The 21644-nt window shown below is 47.3% G+C and overlaps 1 protein-coding gene across 1 annotated transcript in view; it reads left to right on the forward strand.

Moving 5' to 3' along the window:
• Nucleotides 1-8121: 8121 nt before the first annotated feature.
• cracr2ab (calcium release activated channel regulator 2Ab) overlaps nt 8122-21644 on the forward strand; it is a gene marked incomplete at both ends in the record, with an annotated part of 215482 nt that continues 201959 nt past the window's right edge. Inside the window, 3 exons of the mRNA XM_084325246.1 lie at nt 8122-8535; nt 13836-13947; nt 14231-14402. Of these exons, the coding sequence (XP_084181372.1) occupies nt 8122-8535; nt 13836-13947; nt 14231-14402 (698 nt within the window). The remainder of the gene's footprint in view (nt 8536-13835; nt 13948-14230; nt 14403-21644) is intronic.

A 21644-nucleotide genomic window follows, 5' to 3' on the forward strand; every position in this document is an offset into this window, starting at 1 on the left:
TTCAAGGTTCTAGTAATTAGTATACAGTATCATTCAAGCTACTAGTAATTATTATACAGTATCATTCAAGGTTCTAGTCATTAGTATACAGTATCATTCAATGTACTAGTAATTATTATACAGTATCATTCAAGGTTCTAGTAATTATTATACAGTCATTCAAGGTTCTAGTAATTAGTATACAGTATCATTCAAGGTACTAGTAATTATTATACAGTATCATTCAAGGTTCTAGTAATTAGTATACAGTATCATTCAAGGTACTAGTAATTAGTATACAGTATCATTCAAGGTACTAGTAATTATTATACAGTATCATTCAAGGTACTGTCCTTATACCCAATGTAGACATTACATTACTTCTGTGTGGAGTTTGCATGTTCTCCCCGTGCTTGCAAGGGTTTCCCCCCCCGATAAGATAAACCCAATGGAAAAACATGCACAACAATAGATCGCTAACGCTGTGGCGTCCTTGACGAAGACGGACAGGAGCACTTGGATTGGTCCCCTGGCGCGGCTCACGTTGACGCCTGTCTGCTCCCGGCTGCCCTTGGGGGGGAAGGACGACGGGATGGGTTAATCGCAGATACGAATTGCATGCATGCATCGCATGTGTGCCGATTGATGACCTCTGAGCAGGTCCTAAATTATTATTATTATTATTATTATTAAAATATAGATTTGAGTCTAAATGACCAGGTAGTAGGGCTTATGGTTTTAGTGTAGTTTAGGATAGTTTTATTTTATTTTTATAATGAGGATATAGTATAATAGTGATATATGGTAGGATGTTGTATCATTATTAGATAGAGTTGGTAGTTCGAGATTAAAATAAATATTGATTGTTTATAATTTAGTTTTGATTTTGTATATAAATGCTATTGATTGTTTAATGCTTTGTGTTTTATGTATGAGTTCTGTTCCAATGTGGTTTTGTATGTCTGCCAACAGGGACCTCGATGGAAATACCTTTTTTTAAGGACTTTAACGCGTTTAATTCCCTGACAACCTGTGTTTTTAATGTAATGATTTATGCATGCATGTTTTAAATTAAGTTTAGTCTAATCAAATCAAATAAAATGTGTTGTCATCATAGTTACACAAAGCTCTCCTTTCGCTGTAACGTCCCCAAAGCGTCCGAACCCGTTGCTTTCTACACAGAGGGTTCATTCTGCAGCGAGCCAGACTGAACCCCCCCTGGCCACGGCCCCCCCCCTGGCCACGGCCCCATGATGAGACAACCCCCCCTGGCCACGGCCCCATGATGACATCACATGGCTGCAGAGTGACTTCAGCAAGACCTCCTGAACAGAAAGAGTGATTATTGCTGCTCTGTTGATGTTCAGGGAGCTTCTTTTGGGGATCATTCTCCAGGTAAGTGATCTTTTTTTCTACATTAAATGTACAGCACTCTGTATGTGTTTGATCATAACCATGGCCATTTACATTTGTATGTTTAGAACAGTAAAATGGTCTTACAGATGTTCCAGAGATCAAATAATCGTTTTAATTTAAATGTATTAAAAGTGTAGACATACAATATATACAAATAGTTTTTAGTAAGGCTGTCAATCGATAAAAATATTTAATCTGATTAATCGCATGATTGTCCATAGTTAACTCGTGATTAATCGCAAATTAATCACACATTTTGTATCTGTTCTAAATCTACCTTAAACTGATATTTTCAAGTTGTAATACTCTTATCAACATGAGAGTCGACAAATGCATGTTTATTTATTGCCACAATGAGAAATACTAACTGTAACATTACATAGTAATGATTATTAACACAGTAGTGTGTTGAACTTTACACATGAACTATTCATCCCCATTTTTTAGTTTAAGAGAGAGAGAGAGAGAGAGAGAGAGAGAGAGAGAGAGAGAGAGAGAGAGAGAGAGAGAGAGAGAGTACTTCTTTGTGAAGACTAGAACCAGTGTCATGTTCTTAATGTTGGTGTCATATTCTCTTTGTTGTTACTGTAGTACCTTTCATTTACTTTTGGCTTTGATACAACAAAGAAGATGAAGCTTCCACCCTCCCACCAGAGAGCTGCACTTACTCATGTCTAATGAACTGTGAGCCTGTCTGATGCAGACAAGCACACGTGCAGCTGTTCAACCTTCAATAGACCACAATTACATTTGACTCTATACTTGAAAACCAAGATTCAAGATTCAAGAGGTTTATTCATCACATACAAATCAAATCAAATCAAATTTATTTATAGGGCCCGACAACACACGTTAATGTCCCCATGGGCCGTACAGGTCTTCTTTAAACAAGTCAAGAAGAAAACATAACAATAAGTCAAGAACAGAACAAGAACACCATAAGGTCCAATTTTTTTTTGATGAATGCAAATAAATGAAAGAATGCAAGCACTCCCAGACATATCCCACGCGAAGGTAAGGAAAAACTCACTAAAACCTAACAATAGGGAAAAAAGCTCCACAGGCAGTGTGGAGGAGAGAAACCTTAGAAGGGCCATTCAAGGGGGGATCTCCCTTCTTAGATGTTGGTGATAGTAGTGTTGCAGACGGACAGTTGGTAAGCAGACACAAGACATATAGTGAAATGAAGGTGGCCATGCCCGCTTTGATTGTGCAAACAATAGGAATAATAATGGAATAAAAGCTAACCAGACGGCGCCTGGCCTCGGTAGAACGAAGCCCTGCTTTAGAGGAACTATAATAATATTATTGTCCAACTGTGCTTTTGGAAGTGCTGGTTGGCATGTGTTTTGTGCTGTGAGGTATTAAGATAATCCTTCATAGTATGTTGTTTACATACCGTTGTGGGTTTGCTTTTTCTCAGCTTATTAACTCATTCCCTGCCATCGACGAGCATACTCGTTATATAGCCCGCCAATTGTTGGACGCCAACAACGAGTACACTCGTTATTATGATTGTTATTTCTTTTATTCGCTATTTCCATTCATAAATCATCCTGGAAGGCTGTGGTACTGTGTGGCAATGTGTCTGAGATCGCAAAGGTCCAATGCCGCCGCCTGGTGGTATGCGGCCTATGTCACACTTCCTGTCTGACTCTGTGTATGGGGCTGTGCGTCATTGAGAGTCATCCGGGCGGAGTTTTGTTTTAACGTGGATCAAGATCTTCACCCGATCGCATTGAATCGCTTTCGGGACACCGGATTCATTATGCTGTGGGGGGTTATGGCATGGGCCAAATGGACATACGATCTAGCAGATGGCAATCAAATAATTGGAATATTCTTTTTGGAATATCATCGGCCACAGGTAAGAGCAATTTAACGTCAATTTCAGCTTGGTTGTCCATTGTTTTCATAGCCATCGCCCTGATCAACGTATGCTGTTGTACTAACGAATGCCGTTATTGACAATCAATTAATCAGAAACGACCCTGATGCATGATGATGGAACATAATATACTGATCATATGCATTTGAATTTTTTATTGTAGAGTGTATAGGGACGAAATGCCAATGGATTAAGTATAATATGCGTTGCAGGCTATTACTAGCCTCCCAGGAATGACCCCAGACCACTCTAAAACCATACTTATATTCACCACGGTATAAAACGACAATGTGTGGATGGAAAAAATATTCCTTTTTCACATCTTGAACGATAGATACTCGATGTCAAATGGGCCATAGTATTGCATATATAGCTATAATATATATATAGTTATAGCCCTGCAAACAAGGTGAGCGACTCCCACCGTTTACAGCGGTGGCGGTAGCTACTACAGGATGAGGCTAATAGCTGGCAGTCAATGAGTTAAGGAAAGGGAAATACTGCATAGCTCTAACAAACACGACGCAATGTTCTGATAACTTGTTCAACCAGACATTTTCAGACGTTTCTTCAAAGATAACAAATCTACGTGGTGCAGTGGGCAAGGCACTCACCACGAATACTGGAGACGCTGGGTTCGCCTGTTCGAGCCCAGCGCTCCACATTGCTTTCAGTTTAGCTGGTCGTCCGTACTAATACACATTGGCAGTATTAGGGGGTGGGAAACTGATGGGTGGGGATCGGGCGTTGTGGACAGAGACTCCTACAGGTCGGTTGGTGCGCCTGCGCAGTAGAATCAGGAAGCGATGGGGGCGGCGCCCCTCCAAAGCGCAGACCCCTGACGCTGAAAGATCGCGCCGCGCAGGTGAAAAGATGCGACTGCTGTTACCTCAAGTACCGGAGGGGACTTGTGCTATGTATGACTTAGTCCACATTACAGCCGGCTTGTGGGAGGCAAGAAACAGCGTTCGAGACAGGGGAGGGTTTAATTGGATGATATGAAATTGGGGATGGGAGAAAAATAGAAAAATGGGAGAAAAAGTGGATAAAAAAAAAGATAACATCTTGGCAACTTCCACCCATTTTACATTAGGTGTCGGTTGAACTTGAACTTTCAGATTCAGATTCAGAGTTTTATTTGCCATATGGAAGTAATATAAATAATACAGTTCTCAGACAAACACATAAATACAGTTCTACCACATGGGCAAAAAAAGCAGGAAGAAGAATAAATCTTATAATGACCTGCCCCCTATTCCTGAACTAAACAAGTAACACTTTATGGTCGGCGTACAACCTAAATTACACAACATAATAATTCATACCATATACAAAGAAACAAACAATTCACAGATGAAACAAAAAAAAGGAAAGAAAGATAAGAAAATATCTCACTATTCAGATTCATATTGATAATGACTAAATATTTTATTTTTATAAATTTCTTTGAATTGATAAATATGATTACACCCCTTAAAGGAAAACTCCAACATTTTGGGACATTAGCTTATTTGCCATCTACCCTGGAGTTAGACAAGAAGATGCATACCTTTTTCTTCTCTGTGCATGCAGTAGGAGTAGGAAGATGTTGGGAACTAGGCTAATGGAGGAACCTACTTCCAGTGACTGACGCTAAGCTAGGCTAACGGTGCGTGTCTTCCTACTCCTACTGCATGCACAGAGAAGAAAAAGGGTATGCATCTTCTTGTCTAACTCCAGGGTAGATGCCAAATAAGCAAATTTCCCAAAATGTTGGAGTTTTCCTTTAAGATCGCAATGGAGAGAATTCCACAATTTTACACCAATAACTGAAGGACACATCTGTTTAAGTGTGGTACGTGCAAACTGATGTTTAAAATAAACAAAAAAACTCCTACTAAACTCACGTTCTAAATGAAAAATATTTTGCAAACTTTCTGGCAGTATCTTATTTCTTGCCCTAAACATAATTAATACTGTTTGAAACTTAACCATGTCTTCAACTTTAATTATTCTAGATTTAATAAACAATCTGTTTGTGTGTTTTTGATAATTCACTTTGTGTGATTCGTACAGCCCTCTTCTGTAGTATATAATGGTTTTATATTAGTCTCATAAGTATTCCCCCATACTTCAACACAATAACTAAGATAAGGTGAGATGAAACAGTAGAGTGTTCTCATTGCCTCATACTCTAACACATCCTTTACTTTATTCATAACAAAAAATACTCTTGGACATCTTTTTTTTTAACATGTGCTATGTGAGATTTCCATTCTACTTTCTCTGTAGGGCACACTGGAACACGTCAGTCCCTCCAAATTCAAAGCAGGAATCTAAATATCTACTATTCTTGTATTTGTATAACTCCTTAAACAGCTGTCGTTCCTTTTTCTTCTTTCATAGAAACACCAAACCAACTTCAGATTGATCGACAAGCCGCCGAACACGACCCCCCCCGCTCGGCCCGGCGCCCCCATTAGACGATGTCAATCCCTGTCTCTGTCATAACAGTGACCCCAAGGGACCTGGCAGATCAGAGGTGGGCGGCACGCGTGATGGATGGTCTGATTGATTCTTCTTCTTTCGTGTAACGTCAGAGGTCCAACTCCGTGTCTTGTAGCCATGCCAGAGGGTGGTCTGTATAGGGGGGCAGATGGTGGTCTGTACAGGGGGCAGAGGGTGGTCTGTATAGGGGGCAGATGGTGGTCTGTATAGGGGGCAGATGGTGGTCTGTATATGGGGGCAGATGGTGGTCTGTATAGGGGGCAGATGGTGGTCTGTATAGGGGGCAGAGGGTGGTCTGTATAGGGGGCACAGGGTGGTCTGTATAGGGGGCAGAGGGTGGTCTGTATAGGGGCAGAGGTTGGTCTGTATAGGGGGGCAGAGGGTGGTCTGTATAGGGGGCAGAGGGTGGTCTGTATAGATGGGGCAGAGGGTGGTCTGTATAGGGGGCAGAGGGTGGTCTGTATAGGGGGCAGAGGGTGGTCTGTATAGGGGGCAGAGGGTGGTCTGTATAGATGGGGCAGAGGGTGGTCTGTATAGGGGGCAGAGGGTGGTCTGTATAGGGGGCAGAGGGTGGTCTGTATAGGGGGGCAGAGGGTGGTCTGTATAGGGGGGCAGAGGGTGGTCTGTATAGGGGGCAGATGGTGGTCTGTATAGGGGGCAGATGGTGGTCTGTAAAGGGGGCAGATGGTGGTCTGTATAGGGGGCAGAGGGTGGTCTGTATAGATGGGGCAGAGGGTGGTCTGTATAGGGGGCAGAGGGTAGTGTGTATAGATGGGGCAGAGGGTGGTCTGTATAGGGGGCAGAGGGTGGTCTGTATAGGGGGCAGAGGGTGGTCTGTATAGGGGGGTAGAGGGTGGTCTGTATAGGGGGCAGAGGGTGGTCTGTATAGGGGGCAGAGGGTGGTCTGTATAGCGGGCAGAGGGTGGTCTGTATAGGGGGGCAGAGGGTGGTCTGTATAGGGGGCAGATGGTGGTCTGTATAGGGGCAGAGGGTGGTCTCTGTATAGGGGGCAGAGGGTGGTCTGTATAGGGGACAGAGGGTGGTCTCTATAGGGGGTCAGACGGTCAGGATGTGGTCAACAGTCTGCTCAGGGTCTCCACACTCACATGCAGCACTGTCTGCCAGGCCCCACTTCTTTAATGATGCTTTAAAGCGACCAACCCCAGTTCTTAAACGGTTCAGCAGAACCCATTGCCGGTGTGGAAGATTGTCTCCTGTGGCGCCATCTCCTGGATCCCAGATGTAATGGTGGATGCCGGTTGGCCCAGCGCGCTCCCACTCTCTCTTCCAGGCTGCCGCCAGCCATCCATTTCTGGACAGGTCCTCAGTGGTGGAACGGAGCATCTCTTGTGCCACCTTGTTGTAGGGGTGGCGGGACTTGAGTCTGCTCAGAGGTGCTGCTGTTGTTGTGGTGTTGTGTAGGATGTGCCAGTCATGCTTCACTGCTTTCCTTGCTAGGGCGAGAGTGGCAGCCTCTCGTCGTAGGCCAGCTGGTGCGATTCCTGCAAGGACTGGCAGCAGGAAGACGGGTGTAGATTTCAGGCATCCAGTGATGATCCGGAGGGCGTTGTTAGTAGCCGCATCAACTTTTCTCACGTGTGGGCTTCTGCTCCAGACTGGGGCACAGTACTCCGCTGCCGAGAAGACCAGGGCTTGGGTGGATATCCGAAGGGTCTTGGCAGTGGCTCCCCAGGTTGTACCAGCGAGGCGTCGGATCAGCGCAACCCTTGATGTTGTCTTTGCCCTGACATCTTCGAGGTGTTGTTTGAAGGACAGTGTCCGATCCAGACGCACACCAAGGTATTTAGGGGCTTGCTGGGACTCCAGACGCTTGTGGTCAGCATATACCTCCAGTTCCCTCTTGGCGTCTCTGTTGCAGAGATGGTATGCTGCTGTAACGGTATTGCCGGTGCTGAGCTGTAGGCGCCACTTTTGTAGATAGGCTACTAGGATGTCCATGTCTTGGTTAAGACCGTCCTCCAGTGCCTTCCATGTGGGTCTTCTCAGCATGATGGCAAGATCGTCCACGTAGCCGTACTTTCTGGATGCTGTGACTGGGGGATCGTAGATGTAAATATTAAACAGCATCGGAGAAAGGACTGCCCCCTGTGGGACACCGTTCCTCAGTCTTCTGAGCCTGCTGTGCTGGCCATCGCTGGTGTGTAGGACAAAACTGAGGTTAGACAGCATCTCCATGATAAACGTCACCATACCGATCAGGTACCATCCTCAGCAGCTTCAGGTGGAGTCCGCGGTGCCAGACAGTATCGTACGCGGCAGTCAGCTCCAGGTCCAGGTCCACATGTGATGGATGGTCTGATTGATTCCATCCTGTATCACTGTTGAATGACATGTCATTGTGTCCCTCCAGGGTGGAGTCTCGCAGCAGCGGTGTGTTGAGGATGGAGGAGGGGAGCAGAGAGAGGAGGGACTGCGGCCACATCGCCGCCCTGCTGGAGGAGGGGAGCAGAGAGAGGAGGGACTGCGGCCACATCTCCGCCCTGCTGGAGGAGGGGAGCAGAGAGAGGAGGGACTGCGGCCACATCGCCGCCCTGCTGGAGGAGGGGAGCAGAGAGAGGAGGGACTGCGGCCACATCGCCGCCCTGCTGGAGGAGGGGAGCAGAGAGAGGAGGGACTGCGGCCACATCGCCGCCCTGCTGGAGGAGGGGAGCAGAGAGAGGAGGGACCTGCTGGAGAAGACCAAGGAGTTCTTTCAGACTTGTGATGTGGAGGGCAAGGGCTTCATCACCCGCACTGATATGAGGGTTAGTGTGTGTGTGTGTGTGTGTGTGTGTGTGTGTGTGTGTGTGTGTGTATGGATGTGTGTGTGTGTGTGTGTGTGTGTGTGTGTGTGTGTGTGTCTCTGGATGAGATGTTTTGAGGATGAGACGGGTCTGTTCTGAATGACACCAGTACACAGGGACAGCTAGGTACACAGAGACAGCTAGGTACTAGGGCTGTCTTAAATACTTCGAAGCTTCGTTCGATGGCACAAACTTCGAACATAAAAAAAAAATCGAAGTTTAAAAAAAAAAAAAAAAAAATCAAACACTTTTTTTTTCAATTCTTTTATTTTATTTTTATTTTTACTTCGGTGTGTGTGTGTGTGTGTGTGTGTGTGTGCATGGGGCCATTGGGTGGGGCCGGGGGACAAATACACTGGAGGAAAGTAACCCAGCTCAGCACTGCCCAAATTATATCATCACTATTGCCTGTTTGAAAGATAAGAAAGAAAAAGAAAGATATTCCTTTATTGATCCCCTTGGGGAAATTCAGGCATCATAGCAGCATGGGGGGAGGGGGGGGGGGTACAGGTAAAGGGGGTGGGAGCTGCTATGAAAAGGCTGCCACTCACCTCGGCGCCACTAGGATATCATCCTCAAACACATATACACCACCTACACGCCTATTCTCAGTCCTTGCCCCACAATGGTGGAATGAACTACCCACCCCAGTTAGGACAGCCGAATCCCATCCAATCTTTCGCCGTCGACTAAAGACGCACTTCTTCAACCATTATCTGAAATAAAATTTAAAAAATAAAATAAAAAAAATCTAACCCTAACTAACCTTACTGTCATGCACTTGTCTTAATAAACTAACCTACACTGTAACACGCAACACTTTGATGAATATTGTTACTCAGCTGATAGAGTTGTATCCTTCCTGATGACCTGTCGTACAGAACTTGTAAGTCGCTTTGGATAAAAGCGTCAGCTAAATGACTAAATGTAAATGTGAATGTAAATGCCTTGTAGAATTCCACACATAAGAAAGAAAGATACTGGGATGAATAAACAAAATAGGAAATAAAATGTAGAAATGCATGCAATACATAAATAAATATGAATCTCCATATATGAAATAGAACATTTAGATAAGGTGCTACTGAGATGTTTTGGTGAGTTCTTTGTTTTTTTGTGGAAGTAGCCCTTCTTAAAAATGCATGAACATTCACTGATGATTGGTCTGTAGTGGAGTCTACAAGGTCTACATTGCCGGACCATGTAGAATCCGGACCTTGTAGACTGACATAATTCTGTGCATAGTTTAGTCTACACAGGCCATATTTCAAATAATCAAAATCTTACTTCATTCATCTTAAACATTCTTGATTTGGGGGATTGGTAGTTCCCATGAAATCTGAAGTTGTTCAAACGACAACAGCGATCCACCTTGAATTAAATCACACTGTGTTGGCTGCGTCACAGTCACGAAAGGGGCTACTTAATTCATTAATCCAATCCACTTTATTTATAGAGCACATTTAAAAACAACAACGTTTACCAAAGTGCTGTACAAGTCCCACAATATAAGATAAAAAAAAAAAGATTATATAAAAAAAAAGAAAAAGAAAAAAAAAAAAGATTAATGAATACAACATTTTTAATTCGAAGCTTCGAATTAAAATCGAAGCTCGGCCCCGAAGCTTCGATTGTCAAAAAAATTCGAAGGTCAGCCCTACTAGGTACACAGAGACAGCTAGGTACACAGAGACAGCTAGGTACACAGAGACAGCTAGGTACACAGGGGTAAGCCGTCGCATCTTTTCACCTGCACAGCGCGATCTCTCAGCACGCTGCACGCTGCCCCCGATACTTCCTGATTCTGCTGTACAGGCGCACCAACCGACCTGTAGGAGTCGCTGTCCACAACGTCCGAGTTATTCGGGAGGAGCTATTCAAACTAATTTACTCTCAATAATAACTGTCAAACTAAATGGATGTGTGCAAAACAGTTTAGAGCCTTGGGAGATTATGGACAAAAATAAATCAGCATTGTTTTCTGGTGAAGTGCCCATTGAATGGCAAGTGAGTTTTTATGACATTGTCCCATATTGATAGGAGAGGCATGACACTTCATGATAATATTGTGAATATACTGTATATATACACACACACACACACACACACACACACACACACACATACATACATACACACACACACACACACACACACACACACACACACACACACACACACACACACACACACACACACACACACACACACACACACACACGACACACACACACACATACACATACACATACACACACACACGCATACATACACACACACCACCTCTTAACTCATTCAGCGCCAATCACGGAAAAAGTCGGGTTAACTTGCCATGCGTTGAGCGCCAATCACGAGAAATCTCGGGTTTTAATCGTTATTTCTTTTATTAGCTATATCCATAAATTTTTCATCCATCCAGCCTGATGTTATCATTGGGAATGGGTCTGACCTCGCAAAGGGCAAATACCACCGCCTACGCCTTCCAGCCGGTATTGCACATCATTGAAATCCCTTCCCCTTGGGCTGTACGCTGATCTAACAAGTCCGGTCCAGGTTTTCCTTCTCGGCATGCAGTATCGTTATAACACATGGACTGGGGAGACTGAGAGAAGCGTGGATTATGCCTTTCGGACATATAATGTTGGATCAATAAACGCGATCAATATTTGGAATGGCGATCAGCAATTGGATTAATCTTTTTGCAGGACATCAAAGACCAGGTAAGGACTCTATGTTACAAATCTTGGCTTAATCCGATGTTTCTTTCACCACCATCGGAGCGTGTGTGTGTGTGTGTTTCTGACGTTGGCTGCAGGCAAAGCACTGATAAGCGTTTTTTCAGTCCCGCTTCTGTTCGCGCATGATGACACATATAATACCGATAATTTAGCGTTATTTTCAGAACGATTCATAAATCAAGCGACAAATGGCACGATTTCTAAGGAAATACATTGAAGCACCGTTTGCTTGAGTTTCTTGAGATTAGACAGAATGCTCTGGAAATATACTCTTATTCACCACGGTATAAAACGGAAATGTACGGATGAAAAAAACAATCTGTTTCGTGCATGTTGACTGGAAGCAACTCACTGACAATCAACAAGGGTATTAGACCCATAGCTATAATATAAGATATATTTTAAGCACTCGCAAGTGAACAAAGCGCCCCATTGACTTACAGCGCTGGCGTTCTACCCAGAAGGTAGACAGCGACCCCTGGCGCTGAATGAGTTAACACTGTCCGAATAAGCTCTTGAATCCAGAACAGGCATCATGTCTTTGTTGTTGTTTGAGTGGAGGGTTATTTTAAAAGCCTTTTTGGAGAACATCTTTTTATAGATCACACCTATGTTTATGCCACACAATCATTTTGCACACATCGTCATTGAGATTAATAGAAATCCACTAAAACGTGGTTTCCTTTCAACTTCAACTCTTTTTCCATATTGAACTGCATGCACTACATCCTTTGCCATTTTGTTCTTTCGAGGAGAAGTTCAAGATGACTGATGATCAGTGATGCCACAGATTACTTGTAAAAGTAATCTGATTACTGATTACTGATTACTCCTTTAAAAAGTAATCTAAGTTACTTTACTGATTACTTGATTATCAGAGTAACTTAGTTACTTTGAAAGTAACTAGGTTACGAAGTCGTCATCGTTCCCCCAACAGTTTTTTTTTAAACGCTTTATTGAAAGTGCATAAATTGTTTTTAACTTGTTTCTCTGCACATAACGTAAATTGTTAAACTAGTGCTTCAGCTTCTGTACCATCAAGTATGGTAAAGCAACAGTCTATGATGCTCACAGCATTAGAGCAGCCAGCCAGTGGTTTTACAAAACCAGTGTATCACATCTAACAAATGCAGGCTGAACTATTCAATTATATCAACTGTAACTATTAAATTGTTTTTATAAATGTCTCTCTATAAACATACAATCAGTCTCTCTTTAACATGTAAATTAACTGTAAATCTGGCAAATAAGAGCTTTTGCTCTGCCACCATCAACCCTCCTGTACCTAGTCGAAGCGTCGGCTAGTGTTGTGATTCCAGATGCTTTCAATGCAATTGGATGTGCTGTTTTTAGCGGTAGACAGTATTTTGTTTCCTCCGCCGTGAAGTAGTGACTGAGGCTACGTTTAGACGAGCGTTTTGGGGTGGAATTCTGAACAGAAACCGCAAAAGTCATCTTGCTGTTTCACTTTTAATTTTGCCAAGCGTTTTGGGGTGGAATTCTCCGACGACGGAGCCCTGCTGTCACACGATTGGCGCATATGTCACATGACGTGCTGTGAAGACCCGCCCTACTCTGCCTCTGATTCGCAGACTGTGTATGGGGAATGTGATTGGACCAAAGCAGAGTCACTCACAGACAGAGGGACCAGTCACGCCGCGGGACACATTCTTGTATTTAACCCTTTCACTGCCACACCACGTCACTCCCAAATAAGAAAAACAGCTCAAAATGTATTTTTGACTGTCGAAAACGAAATAAAATACTGCATTCCGCCTGCATTATGAATTTATGATGAGATAGTAACGAAATAGTAATGCACAGCCACTTGGACAAGTAACTGCAATCAGATTACTGGCTTTTAAAGATTAACGCGTTAGATTACTATTTTCGGGGAAAAGTAATCAGATTACAATAACGCGTTACTTAGTAACGCGTTACTGGCATCACTGCTGATGATCTCTTCAGAGACAAAGATGTAGCTCTTTATTATTATTCTATTTATTTTTGGGCTTTCTGTATTTTTCACCCATCCCAATTTTGTCGTTATGCCAATTCCCTTCCTGGTCGTTGCGCGCATTGCCCCACTGTTGGCCTGGGGAGGGTGTAGAACTAACACGAAACATGTGGAGTCGCCAGCCGCTTTTTTTCACCTGACAGCGAGGACTCTCACCGGGGGAGCGTAACGCGTGCAGAGGTTCACGCTATTTCCCCCAGATCCCCTCCCTGCTGATCAGACCGACCAGTAGGAGTTGCAGTTTACAACGACCAGGACACATACCCCACCGGCTTCCCACCCGCTAACACTGTGTGTTTGTAGGGACGACTGACCAAGCCGGAGGTACCGCTGACAGCTGGATTAGATCCCAGAGTCTCTGCGCTGGTAGGCGACTGTGCTACCCAGTCGCCCTTAAAGATGTAGCCCTTTGCGTAGTCTGACTGAAAAAGCAGTCAGGCGTGCCTTGTTTCTTTCACCATGGAACATATTCACCACAGTGTTCTGTGTGTGTTTGTGCCTCACAGAGACTGCACAGAGAGCTTCCCCTATCCGCCACAGAACTAGAGGAGGTCTTTGACTCCCTGGATGTGGGCAGTACGGGCTGCCTGACGCTGGAAGCCTTCTCTTCAGGATTCAGTAAGTTCCCCGCAGTCCTGTCAGCCTACATGTTAGTTTTAATTGAAGTGTATCTTTATGTAAATGCTACTTTTAATTTGAAGGTTTTATTAATGCAAATGTAGGTTTATATGTATGCAAAGGTTACCTTTGATTGGAGTATTTCTTTTATTGTGACTGTGAGCCATTTTAGAGGAAGTTAATATGTTGTCAGCAAACATTTGTTTGTTATTATAAGCATCTGTTAAGAGATTATGTAGCCTACTAATGACACCATGGCTTCCTGTTGTGGGCGTGTCCCCAGGTCAGTTCCTGCACGGTCGGAGGATCTCAGTGGTCGATGCACAGGGTGCCAGGGCGAAGGAGGCCCTGTACCAGAGCCAATGGGATGCCAAGTTGGCAGGAGGAGAGGATGACGAGGAGAACCACTTCTGTATGCTGTTGGAAAGCCTCGGGGCCAGCAGCGTGTTTGAGGAGTACGTTCAGCTACATCCACACTAATATATATACTATAACCCTAACCCTAACCCTAAAGCCTGTGGGCCAGCAGTGTGTTTGAGGAGTACGTTCAGCTACATCCACACTAATATATATACTATAACCCTAACCCTAACCCTAAAGCCTGTGGGCCAGCAGTGTGTTTGAGGAGTACGTTCAGCTACATCCACACTAATATATATACTATAACCCTAACCCTAACCCTAAAGCCTGTGGGCCAGCAGTGTGTTTGAGGAGTACGTTCAGCTACATCCACACTAATATATATACTATAACCCTAACCCTAACCCTAAAGCCTGGGGGCCAGCAGTGTGTTTGAGGAGTACGTTCAGCTACATCCACACTATATACTATAACCCTAACCCTAACCCTAACCCTAAAGCCTGGGGGCCAGCAGTGTGTTCGAGGAGTACGTTTAGCTACATCCAAACTTAACACACAATCACATCATGTACTGTAGTTACTTCATGTTACAATATGAGGCGACAGTGGCTCAGGAGGTGGAGTGGTCGTCTGGTAATCGGAAGGTGTTTGCGGTTCGATTCCCACTCCTTCCAGGCAGCGTGACGATGTGTCCTTGAGCAAGACACTTAACCCCTAATTGCTCCCGATGAGCAGGTTGGCACCTTGCCTGATTGCCTCCGCCGTCGGTGTGTGAATATGTGAGTGAATGGGTATAATGTGAAGAACAGACATTTGGATAAAAGCGGTATATAAATGCATCATTTACCATTTATAATAGCATAAATGTTTGCAACCCCATCCACCCTGCAGCACTGTGTAGAAATTAGACCAAAACTATTCATGGTTTTTGAAAACCTAATTATCTAAAGTTGATAAGTTGTCGTGTTCAAGTCAAGGTTCTTTTAGGTGATGTATCAAATTCACACTACAATGGATTTGGGTTGACTTATACTTGATAATTCATTCAATCTTTATTTATACTCGATAAATACACTGAGTAATTAAACTAATTTACAGTGCTGTCGAGATGTTACATACACAAGTGTCACAGTGCGTTCATAAATATAAAGACATCAGACAATCAGAATAATTAAGAGCACATTTTAAAATACATAAAAAAATATATAAAAAAAAATTATAAATAGCAAAACATTTAAACAGAGGTAATAATTTAAAAACAATTACATATTGTGGTGACCTGATTGGTCATTAAGGTTCTAAACCGACCCATAGACACTAGAGTGTCTAGTTTCAGAGTGTCCTGCAGGGTATTCCATGATGTAGGGGCAGAAAAGCCAAAAGCAGATCTACCAAGTTCAGTACAAACTCTAGGCACTCTAAGTGTAAGCCAAAAACTGGATCGTGTACGACAGGGTCAAGTGGTCCATTCCAATAAAGAACTAATATCATTTGGACAATCTCTAATTATGGCTTTATAAATAAAAAGATTCCAATGCAACTTACGTCTCTCTGCCAGAGAGGCCCACCCGACCTTATTATATAGGTAAGTACCATAACTATCACCGGTGATAAATCTAATGGCTGAATGGTAAACAGAGTCCAAAACAGATAGGAACACTGCTTCAACAACTATCTTTCTGCTAATCATAGGGAAGCTGGCTCTATTTATATACAAAAAAAACAATATTTTTCCGTAATTTACTGGCGAGAACGCCCACATGATATTTAAATGTAAATCCTTCATCAATCCAAATACCAAGGTATTTGTATTCTGAAACTCTCTCTATATCAGAACCGTTCAGAGTGGATATATGCAAGTCACTATAAACAAAATGTTTGGCTTTGGAAAACAACATGAATTTAGTTTTACTGGCATAAGTGTTAGGGTTTGAAACCGACCTCAAACGCACGGCACAGACAGGTAGTTCAGAGTTAGCCAAATACTAGGGCGTATTTATTTACAGAGTCAAAAAGGAGTCAAGTAACAATTTCGAAACAACAAAAAAGGAGACTGCCTTTGGCAGAGTTATCTGCGGCTCTGCAGATCCTCTTGGTGTTAGAGGTGGGGAATCGGCGTTGACGCCGTAGCGGCTCTGCAGATACTCCCAGCTTCAACTCGAGGTGGAAACGGAGAGAGAGAGAGATCAATAACAGTCCAACAGTACACAGAGGCAGTGCAGTTCCCTCCTCCCTTAGCTGAGTCCAGAACAAACAAAAACGATAATCTTCAGTGTTCTCCACAACACACAATTTAGCTGAGTCCAGTGCAAACAAAAACGATACTCTTCAGTGTCTCTTTTAAACACACAATTTAGCGGAGTCCAGTGCAAACAAAAAACGATACTCTTCAGTGTCTCCTTTAAACACACAATTTAGCGGAGTCCAGTGCAAACAAAAAATTATACTCTTCAGTGTTCTTCAAACACACAAAACAGATAATCCAAAAAGGGTTTGGTTCCAACTCACCAAAGCGCAAACGCGTAAAGCGGGCAACGAGGCGCAGCTCCAAACGGGGGAACAAGGTATTCACCAGCGGCTATCCAAGGATGTCCTGGAGGGAAAGTAGACGAAGCACAGCAACGGGGGGAAAGCAGGCAGAAGCAGAAGTATTCAAAACGACCCGACATCGATTGAAAGAAGGTCCCAGTATAAGAAGCCTCTGGGGCGCTAATCACAAACTATGACAGGTGCGTGCTGGAATTGATACTTGCTCCAGAAGCGTGTGGCGGGGAATGCACCAATCAACACAGTACCTTAAAGGAGCGTGTGGCGGGGAACGAACCAATCCTCACAGTACCCCCCCCTCCACGGGAGCCACCCGGCGACCAGCCCGACCCGGCTCGTCCGGATGGGCACGATGGAAGTCGGTGATCAGGCCGGGGTCCATGATGAGCTGGCGGGAGACCCAGCTCCGTTCCTCCGGGCCGTATCCCTCCCAGTCCACCAGGTACTGGAACCCCCGACCCCGCCGTCGAACGCCCATCAACCGGCGGACCTGCCACTGGGGGTGTCCGTCCACCATCTCGGGAGGAGGCGGGTCCGGAGCAGAAGGCATCAGGGGACTGAGAGAGACAGGCTTAACCCGGGACACATGGAAAACGGGGTGAATGCGCATGGACGCAGGAAGCTTAAGACTCACCGCCGCCGGACTGAGCACCTTCAGAACCTCAAAAGGACCGACGAACCGGGGGTTAAGCTTCTTGGCCGAGGACCGAAGTGGAAGGTCCTTTGCGGACAACCACACCCTCTGCCCAGGGTGGTACGTCGGCGCAGGGACCCGGCGCCGGTCAGCCCCACGACTGGCGCGCTCCGATGACCGGAGCAGCGCAGTCCTGGCGATCTCCCAGACCCGACGGCACCGGTCGAGATGCTCCTGTACGGAGGGAACTGCCACCTCCGACTCCTGTGCAGGGAAAAGAGGGGGTTGGTAGCCCAGGGATATTTCAAAAGGCGAGAGGCCGGTGGCGGAACTGACCATGGAGTTGATGGAGTACTCGACCCAGGGAAGGAAACGGCTCCAAGAAGCGTGTTTCTCGGCAGCCACACACCGAAGAGCAGACTCCACGCTCTGGTTCATCCTCTCCGTTTGTCCGTTAGTCTGGGGATGATAACCAGAGGAAAGACTGACCGTTGCCCCCAATCCCTTGCAGAAGGCCCGCCATACCTGGGAAGTGAACTGGGGCCCCCGGTCCGAGACGACGTCCTGGGGAAACCCATGGAGGCGGAACACGTGGCTTGTCAGGAGGTCCGCCGTCTCGGCCGCCGAGGGAAGCTTGGGAAGGGCCACGAGGTGAACCCCCTTGCTGAACCGATCCACCACGGTCAGTAGGCACGTGTTCCCCTGGGAAGAAGGAAGTCCCGTGACGAAGTCCAACGCCACATGGGACCAAGGGCGGCTCGGAATGGGAAGCGGCTGCAATAGCCCGGAGGGCGCCTGATGGGAGGCCTTGCTGCGGGCGCAGACTGCGCAGGCCAGTACGAACTCCTTGACGTCGTTCCTCATGGTGGGCCACCAGAATCGACGAGCCAGGAAGGAGAACGTGCGATGAACGCCCGGGTGGCAGGCGAACCGGCTGGTATGGCCCCACTGGAGGACCCGGGACCGGACTGAGTCGGGGACGAAGAGGCAATGAACCGGTACATTGCCTGGAGCGCGATGGAAGCGTAGGGTACGCCTTACCACCCCCTCGATGCCCAAGGTGACCACTCCCACCACCCTGGCCTCTGGGAGGATGGGAGTCGGGTCCTCAGTGGTTGGAGCCCCCTTGGAGTGTAACCGGGACAGGGAGTCGGCCTTCGTGTTGCGGGAACCAGGGCGAAACGTCAGCGAGAAGTCGAACCGACTGAGGAAGCTGGCCCATCTTGCCTGCCGGCCATTGAGGCGCTTGGAAGCACGGATGTACGTCAAGTTCTTGTGGTCCGTCCAAATGGTGAATGGCTCCTCGGCCCCCTCTAGCCAATGACGCCACTCCTCCAAGGCAGCCACAACCGCCAGCAGCTCCCGATTGCCGATGTCATAGTTCCTCTCGGCAGGGAGGAAACGACGTGAGTAGAAGGCGCACGGATGTACATTCTGGTCCGTTGCCGACCGCTGAGATAAGATAGCCCCTAGTCCGGTATCCGAGGCGTCCACCTCTACGATGAACTGTCTCTTGGGGTCTGGATGGAGCAAGACCGGGGCGGTAGTGAACCTCTTCTTGAGGGAGCGGAACGCAGCACCCGCCGCTGGGGACCAGTCGAACGGCAGGGCGGGAGAGGTTAGCCTGGTAAGTGGTTCCGCCACCTGGCTGTAGTTCCGGATGAATCTTCGGTAGAAGTTGGCGAACCCGAGGAAGCTCTGTAACTCCTTCCGAGAGGTGGGTTCCGGCCACTCCTCCACGGCCCGGATCTTGCGAGGGTCAGCTCGGGTCAAGCCTCTCTCCACGATGAAGCCCAGGTAATCGACGGAGTCGGAGTGAAATCGGCACTTCTCTGCCTTGACGAAGAGCCGATTGTGGAGGAGGCGCTCCAGCACCCGGCGGACATGCTGGATGTGTTCCTCGAGGGTCTTGGAGAAGATGAGGATGTCGTCTAGGTATACCACCACAAACTCCTCCAGCATGTCACGAAGGACGTCGTTCATGAGCGCCTGGAATACCGCCGGAGCGTTGGTGAGGCCGAACGGCATTACCAGGTACTCGTAGTGGCCCCTGGGAGTCTTGAAGGCGGTCTTCCACTCATCGCCCTCTCGGATACGGACCAGATGGTAGGCACTCCGGAGGTCCAGCTTGGTAAAGACGGTAGCCTGGGTGAGAGGCTCGAAGGTGGAGTTCATGAGAGGAAGAGGGTACTTGTTCTTAATGGTGATCTCGTTGAGCTGGCGATAGTCGATGCAGGGTCGAAGGTCTCCGTCCTTCTTCCCAACAAAGAAGAAACCGGCCGCCACAGGGGAGGAGGAAGGCCGAATGAGGCCTGCTTCCAAGGACTCAGAGATATATCGATCCATCGCTGCCTTCTCAGGGACGGTCAGACTGTAGAGGCGGCTGCCGGGAAGGGGAGCCCCTGAGCGAAGGTCGATGGCACAGTCGTAAGGCCGGTGAGGCGGAAGGGCCTGAGCCCGGGACTTACTGAAAACCTCCTCGAGGTCGTGGTACTCGGGGGGTATAGTCGAGAGGTCCGGAGGCGGCTCACAAAGGGGGCTCCGGGGCGAGGGACAGGACGCCGCCTGAAGACACTGGGTATGACAGGCGGAGCTCCACCCCCTGATGGTACCGGAGGACCAGGCGATGTGGGGCTCATGCAGCGCGAGCCAGGGCCTGCCCAGGACTACTGGGACAAGAGGGGATCTGGTGATGAAAAACTGGAGTCTCTCAACGTGGTTACCAGCAATGGTGAGAAGGACTGGACAGGTGCGTTGAGTGATGTCAGCCAGGCGGTGTTGGTCCAACGCGAACACCTCCAAGGGTCTCACGAGGTCCTCTAGCGGAATGTTGGCCTGGGTAGCAAACTCGAAATCCAGGAAACTCTCGTCAGCACCCGAGTCGATGAGTGCCTCCACCATCGCCCGTTGGTCCGCCCAGGCCAGGGTGACGCTCATCAGACGACTAGGTGGTGCACGGTTCTGGGAACGAGAAAAACGGCTCACCAGGATCTCCCGGGGTCCCGGCGAGCCTGGTCTTTTGGCCGGGTGGGGCAGTTGGAGATACGGTGCCCATCCCGGCCGCAGTAGAGGCAAAGGCCGGACCTGAACCTGGCCTCTCGTTCAGCCGGGCTAAGGTGTGAGCGTCCCAGCTGCATGGGTTCCTCCTCGGGCACCGAACGGGAGGGGAAGGAACCACCAGTTGTGGTGGAAGCAGGACGGACCGCAGTACCGTCACGAGTGTGGGGGGTCTGGGGAACCTCTGGAGGTCCCAGTCGGGCTCTCTCACGCCTTCTCTCCCGGAGGCGTCCGTCGATGCGAATGGCGAGGCTGAATAGGTCCTCGAGGGACTCCGGTTCCTCACGGGTCGCGAGCTGGTCCCTTACAGCGTCGTTGAGCCCCCTCATGAAGGTGAGACGAAGCACTTGGTCGTTCCAACCGCTCTCCGTTGCCGCCAGTCTGAACTCCAGTACGTAGTCGGTAACCCCGCCACTGCTCTGCCGGAAGGTGCCCAACCAAGCTCCTGGGTCCTGGCCACGGGCTGGGTGGTGGAAAACCCTGCGGAGCTCTGCCACGAAGTCTGGGTAGGAAAAACAGAAATCAGCCCCCATTGCCCAGGAAGCAGTAACCCACTGTGCTGCCCGGCCTGAGAGCAGGTTAGTCATGTAAGCCACTCGGGCTCCCTCTGAAGTGAATCGGCTGGGTTGATGAAGAAAAACCAACTCACATTGCATGATGAATGTGGCACAATCCTTGAAGTTACCATTGAACAACCGTGGTTCGGAGAGACGGGGCTCCCGAGGTGCGGGATCGGGAGGCGCGGGGCCTGCCACGGCTGCGGGTGGTGCTCTGGCCGAGACTCCTGAAGCAGGTGGGGTTACAAGCAGGGCGTTAAATGCGTCACTCAGAGTTCGCAATTGGTGAAGAATATCAGCCTGCTGATTACCCTGGGCTGTCTGCAGGGTAGCCAGAGAGCCAAGGGACTCCTGAATAGGCAGAACCTGGGCTCGGAGCTCCTGTACAGCAGCCGCAGCCGCACCTAACTGTAGGCTGTGGTCGTTGGTTAATTCAATCTGGACCGCCAACGCGGTTCTGACTCTGTCTGTGTCGGCTGAGGTCGACATGGTCGGGTCGTAATGTTAGGGTTTGAAACCGACCTCAAACGCACGGCACAGAC

Source organism: Notolepis coatsorum (assembly GCF_963971535.1).
Source record: "Notolepis coatsorum genome assembly, chromosome: 1".
NCBI classification, from domain to species: Eukaryota; Metazoa; Chordata; class Actinopteri; order Aulopiformes; family Paralepididae; genus Notolepis; species Notolepis coatsorum.